Source organism: Leucoraja erinacea, chromosome 9 (assembly GCF_028641065.1).
Source record: "Leucoraja erinacea ecotype New England chromosome 9, Leri_hhj_1, whole genome shotgun sequence".
In the NCBI taxonomy this organism is placed as follows: domain Eukaryota; kingdom Metazoa; phylum Chordata; class Chondrichthyes; order Rajiformes; family Rajidae; genus Leucoraja; species Leucoraja erinaceus.
Genome location: NC_073385.1, coordinates 63,913,082 through 63,925,624, shown reverse-complemented (window position 1 = coordinate 63,925,624; position 12,543 = coordinate 63,913,082). Strand labels below are relative to the sequence as shown.

At 47.5% G+C, this 12,543-nt stretch overlaps 1 protein-coding gene across 1 annotated transcript in view; it reads right to left on the bottom strand.

Annotated features, from left to right (window-relative positions):
* plekhd1 (pleckstrin homology domain containing, family D (with coiled-coil domains) member 1) overlaps positions 1-12,543 on the bottom strand; it is an 80,064-nt gene that overhangs the window by 49,960 nt on the left and 17,561 nt on the right. Inside the window, exons 3-5 of the mRNA XM_055641016.1 lie at positions 4,775-4,864; positions 1,510-1,586; positions 267-358 (exon numbers count right to left, since the gene is read on the bottom strand). Coding sequence (XP_055496991.1) covers positions 267-358; positions 1,510-1,586; positions 4,775-4,864 — 259 coding nt within the window. The remainder of the gene's footprint in view (positions 1-266; positions 359-1,509; positions 1,587-4,774; positions 4,865-12,543) is intronic.

Genomic DNA, 12,543 nt, shown 5'->3' with positions numbered 1-12,543 from the left:
GGTATACTGTAGGTGCACGGTGAAGGATCGGTTTAGAGGGGATGTGTAGAGATATTATTTCCCGCAGAGGGTGGTTGGAATCTGGAAAGAACTGAACTGATTGAGAGGGTGGTGAAGGCAGGGACCCTCACGATATTTAATGATCTAAATGAATACGCAAAGACAGTGGACCAAATGTTGGTGAACATGATGGGTGTAAATAAGTACGGTGGTCGGCATGGACACGATGGGCTGAAGGGCCTGTTTCTGTGCTGAATGACTCTGACCCAAGTACTCTTGCTTCTCCTTGGCCAGCTGCAAGCCCTGGGCTTCCAGGCTTCCGATCATCGCCTCCCCGAGTTGTGCATTCTGCCACGTTCTGTGGAGAGAAGGGGGAGTCAGTGTGAACCTTCTGCCCACTCATTCTATCCCACATCTGGCCTGCTCACCATCACACACTGCACTGGCATCTCGGTCTACCCACGGTGGACGCATCCATAAATGTATTAAATTATATAATTCGCCAAAGATAACAAGATCCTCTTACAGACAGAGACAGGTGAATGTGCAGGAAGGAAGTGCAGATGCTGGTTTAAATCGAAGTTAGACGCAAAATACTGGAGTAACTCAGCGGGACAGGCAGCATCTTTGGAGAGAAGGAATGGGCAACATTCCGGGTCTGAAGAAGGGTCTCGACCCGAAACATCACCCATTCCTTCTCTCCAGAGAAGCTGCCTGTCCCGCTGAGTTACTCCAGCATTTTGTGTCTATCTGAGACAGGAGAAATTATACAAGGGATGTGAGTGCTTGGAGGTGAAATTAAATTCATCTTTTATGTTCAGACACAGAAAACCTCTTGGACAACAGATGCAATGAAAGGCTCAGATGATTCAGCAACATTAAAATATTAGCACTGGAGAGATTAGTTAGGTGGAAAGCAATAAAATTCCCTGGGCCCGATGACCTGCATCCTGGGGCATTGACGGAAATGTCTACGGAGGTCCTGGATACAGTTGTAGCATCCAAACTTCCATGGATGCCAGAATGACTCGCACGGCAAATGTAACTCTTCTGCTTGAGTCTTTCCAAGCCTTTCCACTCGTCACTTTAATTCCATGTTTCATGTATCTTGTGTTTTTATGACTGTTGGCAGATCAATTTCCCTCCTTGGATAAATAAAGTTTGTGTCATATCGTATTGAGGGAGGAGGGAGAGGGGAAAAACAGGGAACAAGAAAGCAATAGTAATAATGAACAAGCTGGAATCAAATAGTAATGGATCGGGCTGAGTCGGCTTCTGTAAAATTGCCGTTTAAATGTAATGAATGGATACGAAAGTGGGACAACAGAGAACTAGTGTGAACGGGTGATCAATGGTCAGTGTGGACTTGGTGGGCTGAAGGGCCTGTTTCCATGCTGTATCTCTAAACTAAACTAAATCCGGCTGCAAAGATTCACTTGTTTAAATATATTTAGCTGGCCCATTTCACCAGCCTGTCCAATACATCATCGGATCTTTCAGTGCACTTACACCTTCCCGGATTCCTGCAGCATATGCAGCCAGTGCTGCTGATCAAATTCAGTCTCCGCTGCGAGTAAAATGTTCCCCTGGGAAGGAAGGACAGAGTTTGCATTAATGATACATTCATATTACCAGGTCATGCTGAAAGCAACGAGCTCCACGTGTGAGAATCAGAGCGCTGGTGAAATGTATAAATTGGACAGGGAAATAGTATGATTCATTCAAATAAAGAGGTTCGGAAGCACCAAGTGACAAATGTAGGCTGTCTGAGGTGAGAGGTAGTTCTCCAGAGAACAGGCCATCCCACCTACTTGCCCACGAGAGGGAACCTGTCTTGCAGGGGCAAGGACCACCTCAGCAAATAGGACCACCTACTGCTGTTGTCAGGGTATGGAATTACAATATCTACTGTACTAGATTTGAGTTAATGCACGGAGATGACAAAGCAGTCCCCAGATTTTCTTCCATCTTGGCCTGGGTCCCTCTGCAACATCTCATCGAAACTTACCGAATAGTGAAAGGCCTGGATAGAGTGGATGTGCAGAGGATGTTTCCACTAGTGGGAGAGTCCACGACCAGAGGTTATAAGGACGTTCCTTTAGGATGGAGATGAGGAGGAATTTATTTCGTCAGAGGGTGGTGAATCTGTGGAATTCATTGCCACAGGAGGCTGTGGAGGCCAAGTCAATGGATATTTGTAAGGCAGAGATAGATAGATTGTTGATAATACAGGCGTCCGGGTTATGGGGAGAAGGCAGGAGAATGGGGTTGAGAGGGAGAGATAGATCAGCCATGATTGAAGGACAAGAGGACATAGGTTTAAGGTGAAGGGGAAAAGATTTAATAGGAATCTGAGTACAACATTTTCACGTAAAGGATGGTGGGTGTACGGAGCAAGCTGCCAGAGGAGGTACTTGAGGCAGGGACTATCCCAACGTTTAAGAACCAATTAGACAGGTACATGGATAGGACAGGTTTAGAGGGATATTGGCCAAACGCAGGCAGGTGGGACTAGGGTAGCTGGGACATGTTGGTCGGAGTGGGCAAGCTGGGCTGAAGGGGCGGTTTCCACACTGTATCACTATGACACTAACTCCCAGTTGCAGTATTTCCTCAACACTTCCTCAACTAATCTCAGTTAAATACATTTTCAGACTTCCAAAATCTGCAGTTTGATTTTTGATTTTTATCAACCATTACTTCCAGTTTCGACATTGACAATTGGTGAGCAGCTTCCATGGATTTGTGGGATGAAGTTCCCCTCTCTCTGAATGAGGGAGCATCTCCCGACATCAGCCCTGTGTGGCTAGACTGGAACATTAAGGTCCTAGTGCCCCATTGCACAAAATAGCTTCTCAGTTCAGTTTAGTTTATTGTCACGTGTACCGAGGTACAGTGGAAAGCTTTTTGTTGCGTGCTATCCAGTCAGCTGAAAACCAAGACATGGTTATAATCGGGCCATTTACAGTGTACAGATAAGGGAATAATGTTTAGTGCAAGGTAAAGACTGCAAAGTCTGATCTAAGATAGTCCGAGGGTCACCAATGAGATAGTAGTTCAGCGCTGTTCTCTGACTGTGGTAGGATGATTCAGTTTCCTGATAACAGCTGGGAAGAAACTGTCCCTGAATCTGGAGCTGTGCGTTTTCACACTTCTATACCTTTTGCCTGATGGGAGAGGGGAGAAAAGGGAGTGGCAAGGGTGCGACCCGTCCTTGATTATGCTGCTGGCCTTGCCGAGGCAGCGCGAGGCAATGGAAGGGAGGTTGGTTTGTGTGATGGTCTGGGCTGTGTCCACAATGAACATCAACCTCATCAAATCTGTTCTTTGCAATCTTTAAGGGAGCTCAAGCAACCTGCCCACGTCAATTAATCCCCTTTAACTCCAATGTCACTCTGCAGAATTTCCGTTGCACATCTTCTAAGAAAAATAATTCTTCCTGATAGGATTGTCATTTGGGAGTGTGGTGTTGCTGGCAGGGTAGGGTGCACAATTAAGGGATGCGAGGGTGTGACAAGTAGCAGAAAGACAGTGGAGCCTTCAAAAACCCCCGCAAGCTGGGCAGTGCCAAGACCCTATTGAAAGAATTCACTCAAGTTAAGCAATTGGCTGGTATCCATTTATTGATTGCTCGTGTAATTAAATTAATATTTAGCCCAAGTTAATTTGCTCTGTGTTTCTGTCCATGCTGCAACAGAGCCCACGCAGTGCAATTTAATAAATGGATTGGGTTCACCGCATTACGTGTGCTGGGGTGAATTAGTTACATTAAACGGGGTAATCACATTCTGAAGAAGGATCTTGACCCGAAATGTTACACATTCCTTCTTTCCAGAGATGCTGCCTGTCCTGCTGAGTTACTCCAGCTTTTTGTATCTACAATCCCATTCTATAGTGGAAGCGGACCACGTTCTGGCTGTCTTGTTTAAACAGCGATGCAGCAGGCATTGTGGACACTGCAGTATCAGTCGTCAGTCAAGGGCTGGGTCCAACACCGCTCTGAACTGACATCTCCAACACCCTCCACCCACTCCCAGAGTCTCCAACCTCCACCCACTCCCAGAGTCTCCAACCCCCACCCACTTCCAGAGTCTCCAACCTCAACCACCCACTCCCAGAGTCTCCAACCTCCACCCACTCCCAGAGTCTCCAACCTCCACCCACTCCCAGAGTCTCCAACCCCCACCCACTCCCAGAGTCTCCAACCTCCACCCACTCCCAGAGTCTCCAACATCCACCCACTCCCAGAGTCTCCAACCTCCACCCACTCCCAGAGTCTCCAACCCCCACCCACTCCCAGGGTCTCCAACCTCCACCCACTCCCAGAGTCTCCAACCTCCACCCACTCCCAGAGTCTCCAATGTCCTCCACCCACTCCCAGGGTCTCCTGGTGTCTCGGATCCCGCTCCCTCCCACTCCAGAGCTCTTGGACACCTCCCTCAATCCTGGCGCCTCTACTCTCTCCCTCCCACTCCCAGTGTCTGTGACCACCATCACCCATTACTGGGGGCTCCCATTCCCACCCTCCTCGGGATCTCTCAATGCCCATCCTGACCATTCCGGGGATCTTCTCCCTGTCCCACTGAGTTACTCTAGCTTTTTGTGTCTATCTTCACTATAGAAGGAGAAGACATCAGGTAGAAGTAGACCGATGTCTGCCCGATCTTGCCCTCTTCAACGTTAAAACCACCATCTCCTGCCCTCGCCAATTCCAGTTTCATGCCTATTTCTCCAGTTAGACTCTCCCCACCCCAGTACAGACCCAAGGGCTTACGTGGAAATCATCGTGCGAAATCTTCATCACAAAGGGCATGTTGGACTCCTCCTTTGCCTCCACGATGCATCCGCCCAGCGGAATCACCCCCTGCAAAACAACGACACACAATGAGTCTGGAGAAACCTCACCCATTCCTTCTCTCCAGAGATGCCGCCCGTCTCGCTGAGTTACCCCAGCATTTTGTGTCACAGAACGAGACCTTGGTCAGGTTTCACGGACACTGGTCAGCTGCAGCTGATTCACGGATGTCCGAGTTCAACGTTAGTCACACGCTGGGCCAGGACCACCAGATGGCCAGGAGTCTGTCTGTCATGTAAACCAGAGGTCATGGCTCTATCCTCTGCACTGCCCGTGTGTGGTTGAAATTTGCACTGACCTACTGTTTATGAGCAAAGTTACAGGCAGAGACTCAGCAAAAGACTAACAAGCTCGTAATAATGGGGAAGATTAATTTTGAGAGAAGACGTGTGCGATATCAAAAGAAATAGCAGGAGCTTACACAGATATATAAATAAATCAGCTGTAGAAGGTGTGTGACCTCCGGAAAATGAGCTGGGAAATTAATTGAAAAATGGCAGATAGGCTAAATCAATTTTTATTGCATCAGACACTACGCTGTATCACTAAAACCAAAAACTGAAAACTAAAACCAGAACTAAAAGTAAAACTATAACTACATATCCATTAGGTAAAGGATGGGCTAACTTCAAATAATAATAAAATAAATCCAATCACATGGGGTAAGGTATTGGAGAGACTCACAGGGTGGATAAAATCACCTAGATCCGATAACTTGTACCCCAGGGGGGTTCAAGGAAGTGGTGGCATTGAGAGCAGACCTGTGGGGTGGAATTTTTCTTACCTCACTAAATTCCAGGAGGGTACAAGGCAGTTGGAAAACAGTCATTGAGACTTCCTTGTTTAAGAAACGAGGAAGGCTCACAAATAAGTAGGCTGGTTAGTTTTACATCTTTTGTTGGAAAGATGCAAGAGGACATCTATTTATTCCCTCATCAAAACATTCTCAAATTTGTTAAACAGGGTTTAGCAGCAAAATAGGCCCAACTCATCCATGCCAACACACTTGTCAAACTGAGGTAGTCCCACTCACCTGCACCTAGCCCTGACCCCTACAAACCTTTCCTATCGATGTACCTGTCCATGTGTCTTTAAAATGCTGTAATCATACCACTACCTCCGGCAGCTCGTTCTGTGTATGCACCACCCTCTGTGTGAAAAAGCTACCCTTCGGATCCATCTAAAATCTTTCCTTTCTCTCATTTTAAATCTAAGCTTTCTATTTCTGCCCTTGACAAATTCCTGCTGGTTTGCCTTAATGAATCAATTTTCCCCCAGCTGATGATTAATCCTGTCCTGGATCAATGTTTCGGAAAAATTTCCCAACATGGAGTTGCTGGATTATCCTTGCTCCCTTTTTTTAAACAAGTGTCACTTTGCAGTCCTTCCGCATCACCCCCCTATCAACAGGGCACTGAAATATTATCGCCAGTCCATAATGACCTCCTTCATCTCTCTAATACCATCATACTATCAATTTTTAATATATCAGATCTCAACAATCTCCTCCTTCACTGGTCCTTGTAGCACCCTCTTTCCTGGTGAAGATAGGTCAAGGTCATAAGTGATAGGGGCAGAATTAGGCCATTCAGCCCATCAAGCCTACGCCATTCAATCGTGCCTGATCCATCTCTCCCTCCTAACCCCATTGTCCTGCCTTCTCCCCATAACCCTTGACACCCGTACTAATCAAGAATCTCTCCATCTCTGTTTTAAAAATATCCATTGACATGGCCTACACAGCTTCTGCAGAATTCTACATTCAGCCTCTGACTAAAGAAACTCCTCCTAATCTTCCTAAAGGAACATCCTTAAATTCTGAGGCGATGACCTCTTGTTCTAGACTCTCCCACTAGTGGAAACATCCTCTTCACAACCACTCTATCCAAGCTTTTCACTATTCAGTAAGTTTCAATGAGATCCCCCTCGTCCTTCTAAACTCCAGTGAGTACAGGCCCAGTGCTGTCAAACACTCATCATATGTTAACACACTCATTCCTAAGATCATTCTTGTAAACCTCCTCTGGACACTCTCCAGAGCCAGCAGATCCTTTCTCAGATATGGTGCCCAAAATTGCTCACAGTACTCCAAATGCAAGCTACTCAGCTAATAGTTTAGCAGTGTGCTGAACCTTTTGGTGCAAGTTCTCTTTGTGACCTTAATGGATCTCATTCCTCCTTTTCCATCAGTGAATGATCAGCAAACTAGGTAGCACAACGGCAGGCCCCAGACACTACTAAGGTGTGGGGTAATGTGTTGCACCCTGGCCACTCCCCCTTCTGCCCTCTCCCATCAGGCAAACGATAGAGAAGTGTGAAAACGCACACCTCCAGTTTCAGGGACAGTTTCTTCCCAGCTGTTATCAGGCAACTGAATCATCCCACCTCAACCAGAGAGCAGTGCTGACCTACTATCTACCTCATTGGTGACCCTCGGACTATCTTTGATCAGACTTTATCTTGCACTGAACGTCATTCCTTTCATCATTTGTATAAAATCATGAGAGGTATAGATCGGGTAGATGTACAGTCTCTGGTGTAGGTGAATTGAGGACCAGAGGACACAGGTTCAAGATGAAGGGGAGAAGATTTAATAAGAATCTGAGGGGTATGCTTTTCACACAAAGGGTGCTGGGTGTATGGAACAAGCTGCCAGAGGAGGTCGTTGAGGCAGGGACTATCCCAATGTTTAAGAAACAGTTAGACAGGCACATGGATAGGCCAGGTTTTGAGGGATATGGACCAAACCTGGGTAGGTAGGACTAGTGTAGTTGGGAAGTTGTGGGCAAGTTGGGCCAAAGAGCCTGTTTCCACACTGTATCACATTTTGACTCCATGACTCTATGTATTTAAGAGAGAGTTAGATAGAGCTCTAGGGGCTAGTGTAGCCAAGGGATATGGGGAGAAGGCAGGCACGGATTATTGATGGGGGGCGATCAGCAATGATCACAATGAATGGCTGTGCTGGCTCAAAGGGCCAAATGGCCTCCTCCTGCACCTATTGTCTATTGTATATTTTAGTTTAGTTTAGTTCAGAGATATAGCGTGGAAACAGGCCTTCTGACCCACTGAGTCTGTGCCGACCAGCAATCCCTGCTCATTATCACTATCCTACACACTCTAGGGACAATTTATAACTTTACCAACCCAATTAGCCTCCAAACCCGTATGTCTGCCGTGTGGGAGGAAACCGGAGCTCTCGGGAAAAACCCACACAGTCACGGAAAGAGCAGACAAACTCTGTACAGACAGCCGCTAAACTCAGGATTGAATCGGGGTCTCTGGCGCTGTAAGGCAGTAACTCTACCACTGCACCACCGTGCCACCCAGTTTACACCCGGGCCATGCAGACAGCGCCTCCTAAACCCTTCACCTCTACCAGAGAGAAAGGCAAGGGCAGCACCACCATTTACAGATTCCCCTTCCAAGTTAGACACCAGCCCAAGTTGGAGATATGAGGCCACTCTTTCATCGGCACTGGGTGTAAAACCTGGAACTCCCTCCCAACAGCACTGCAGTGCACCCTCAGCAGCAGCACAAGGTGGCAGCTCACCCCCACCTCCATGCAGGCAATCCGGTATGGGCAATAACTGCTAGCCCACTGGCAATGTCTGGGCAGTGAGTGGCGGTAAAAAGCAGAGTGGCGGAGTAGACTTGATGGGCTGAATGGACTAATTCTGCACCTATCACTTACAAATTTACGATCGGGAAACTTGAGGGGCTGAACAGCCTGATCTTGTGTGTGTAGCCAGTTGTCTATCACCCACCAAGCCCACTACTGTGATTTATCACCAGCCCAGCCTGGGGCTGGAGAGATCAGCCGCATGCATCTACACTCCGCTCCTGAGCATGGTCCGCTCACCAGGTGCTGATGTCAGTCCAACAAGTGGCACCTGGTGGCCCAGCGGTAGAGTTGCTGCCTGACTGCGCTAACAGCGCCAGAGACCCATGTTCGATCCTGACTGCGGGTGCTGCCTGTACGGAATTTATACATTCTCCCTGTGACCTGCATGGGTTTTCTCTGAGATGTTTCCTTTCCTCCAAAGACGTGCAGGTTTGTAGGTTAATTGGCTTGGTAAATGTAAAAAATTCCATTAGTGTGTGTAGGATAATGTTAATGTGCGGGGTTCGCTGGACGAGGCAGTTGTTGGGCCGAAGGGCCTGTTTCCGTTCTGTATCTCTAAACTAAATAATGCTCTGCAGCACAGTGGGGGTGGGGGAAGAGGTCCTGACTGGATCTTGGAGGGGGCAGTTTCACTCCGACCAGGTAATGCACAGCTGACATCATGGGTGCTCAAGAGAACCTGGAATCTGGAGCAATCAAGCAATCTGCAGGAAGAACTCAGCAGGTTGAGCAGCATCTTTAGTTTAGTTTAGAGATTCAACGCAGAAACAGGTCCTTTGGCCCACCGAGTCCGCGCCGACCAGCAATCCCCACACATTAATACTATCCCACACACACTATGGACAATTTACAATTTTACAGAAGCCAATTAGCCGACAAACATAGACACATAGAAACATAGAAAATAGGTGCAGGTGTAGGCCATTCAGCCCTTCGAGCCAGCACCGCCATTTAATATGAACATGAATCAGTACCCCGTTCCTGCTTTCCACCCATATCTCTTGATTCCATTAGCCACAAGAGCTATATCTAACTCTCTCTTGAATACATCCAGTGAATTGGCCTCCACTGCCTTTGGAGGCAGAGAATTCCCCAGATTGAAAACTCTCTGGGTGAACAGGTTTTTCCCTCATCTCAGTCCTAATTGGTCAACCCCTTATCCTTAAACTGTGACCCCTGGTTCTGGACTCCCCCAACATCGGGAACATTTTTCCTGCATCTACCCTGTCCAATCCTCTAAAAATTTTATGTTTCTATAAGGTTCTCTCTCATCCTAAATTCCCATGAATATAAGCCCAGTCGATCCATTCTTTCATCAAAACCTGTACATCTTTGCAGTGTGGGAGGAAACCGGAGCTCCCAGAGAAAACCAACGTGGGTTACGGGGAGAACGTACAAACTCCGTACGGACGGTACCCATCATCAGAATCGAATCCGGGTCTGTGGCGCTGCACCACCCATGGGGGAGTGTGGGAGAGGGGGGAGTGGGGATATTTGGGCACCTAATGCAGAAATGTTATTCCTCTCCCCGCCACAGATTCTACTCAACACGCTGAGTTTCTCCAGCAGACTGTTTGTTGCTCCTGCTATTTTGGGACATTTGCTTTGGGTACTTTGCCTTGAATTTTCAGCATTTTAGTTTCATTTTATGTGTGCGTGGCACACAGTTACTCCCCCTGCAGTACAGCAGTTACTCCCCCTGCAGTATAGCAGTTACTCACCCTGCAGTACAGCAGTTACTCCCCCTGCAGTACAGCAGTTACTCACCCTGCAGTACAGCAGTTACTCACCCTGCAGTACAGCAGTTACTCCCCCTGCAGTACAGCAGTTACTCACCCGGCAGTACAGCAGTTACTCACCCTGCAGTACAGCAGTTACTCACCCTGCAGTACAGCAGTTACTCAGTTACCCTGCAGTACAGCAGTTACTCCCCCTGCAGTACAGCAGTTACTCACCCTGCAGTACAGCAGTTACTCCCCCTGCAGTACAGCAGTTACTCACCCTGCAGTAGAGCAGTTACTCACCCTGCAGTACAGCAGTTACTCACCCTGCAGTACAGCAGTTACTCACCCGGCAGTACAGCAGTTACGTCTCAAGGGCTGTGCTTAATGTGGGGCAGCCCTTTAGAGCTGGTGCTACTCGGGATTTTGCTCGGCATTCTCCACCACGTTGCCTACATTAATGGTGAGATCAAGAGATGACCACTAGTCTCTCCCGTCTGCTCTCCGGTCACCAATCGGCACCTCCTGCACCTTTGCTCCACACCCTCCTGGTATAGGGACTTCAGGAGAGTGGCAGCACAAAGCTGGACACCACAGTTCTGCTCCTCTGACAAGACAGAGTGCAGGAGGAGGTAGGGAACTTAGTTACACGGTGTCAGGACAATAACATCATGCTCAATGTCAACAAGACCAAGGAGCTAGTTATTGACTTCAGGAAGCAAGGTGGAGTGATGAATAGTGCTGAAGTGGAAAGGGTTGAGACCTTCAAGTTAGAGTCATAGTCCTGCAGTCATACAGCATGGAAACAGGCCCTTCAGCTATCTTGCCTACACTTGCCAACATGTCCCAGCTACACTAATCCTACCTGTTTGCGATTGGCCCATATCCTTCCAAACCCGTCCTATCCATGTGCCTATCTTAATTGTTTCTTAAAAGTTACAATAGTTCCTGCATCAACTACCTCCTCTGGAAGCTTGTTCCATACACCCACCACCCTTTGTGTGAAAAAATTACTAAAAATTCTTTCCGCCTTCACCATAAACCTATGTTTAGGTCTAGTCCTCGATTCCCCTAGTCTGGGCAAGAGACTCTGTGCATCTACCCGGTCTATTCCTCTCATGATTTTATACACCTCAATAAGATCACCCCTCATCCTCCTGCACTCCAAGGAATAGAGTCTGTGGAATTCCCAGACTCAGAGGGCGGTGGAGGCAAGTTCTCTGGATGCTTTCAAGAGAGAGCTCGATAGGGCTCTTAAAAACAGCACAGTCAGGGGATATGGGGAGAAGGCAGGAACGGGTTACTGATTAGGGATGATCAGCCATGATCATATTGAATGGCGGTGCTGGCTCGAAGGGTCAAATGGCCTACTCCTGCACCTATTGTCTATCATCTATTGAGACCCAGCCTACTCAACTTCGCCAGCTAGCTCAGATCCTCTAGTCCTGGCTACATCCTTGCAAATCTTTTCTATACCTTTTTCAGTTCCTTGACATTAATATTACCAACAGTCTGCCGTGTACCAAATACGTTCATGTGACAGTCAAGAAGACACACCAACATACTCAGCATATGGAGGAAATTCAGCATGTCTCCAATGACTCTTACAAACTTTTACAGATGCTTTGTTTTGCATGCTGTCCAAACAGATCACAAATAATGTATCTAAATACAATAAAGTCAAACCCAAGTACAATAGATAAAGCAAAGGGGAAGTTACAGGCTGCAGAATATAGTGTGTAAGAAGGAACTGCAGATGCTGGTTTAAACTGAAGGTAGACACAAAAGCTGGAGTAACTCAGCGGGGCAGGCAGCATCTCTGGAGAGAAGGAATGGGTGACGTTTCGGGTCCAGTAAAGTCACTCATTCCTTCTCTCCAGAGATGCTGCCTGTCCCGCTGAGTTACTCCAGCTTTTTGTGTCTATCTGCAGAATATAGTTCTCAGCACTGTAATGCATCAGTTCCATAGAAAGCACACTGTTGGGCGGCATCACTTCTTGGTTTGGGAACAGCTCTGCCCAAGGCCACGAGAAATTGTACACTAGTAGTAGATGTAGCCCAGTCCATCACACAGACCAGACTTCTCATCATTGACTCAGAAGGCAGTGGAGGCCAATTTTCTGGATGCTTTCAAGAGAGAGTTAGATCAAGCTCTTAAAAATAGCGGAGTCAAGAGATATGGGGAGAAGGCAGGAACGGGGTACTGATTATGGATGATCAGCCATGATCACAGTGAATGGCAGTGCAGGCACGAAGGGCTGAATGGCCTACTCCTGCACCTATTGTCTATTGACTCCATTTACACTACACCTTCCCACGAAAAAGCAGCCTACATAATCAAG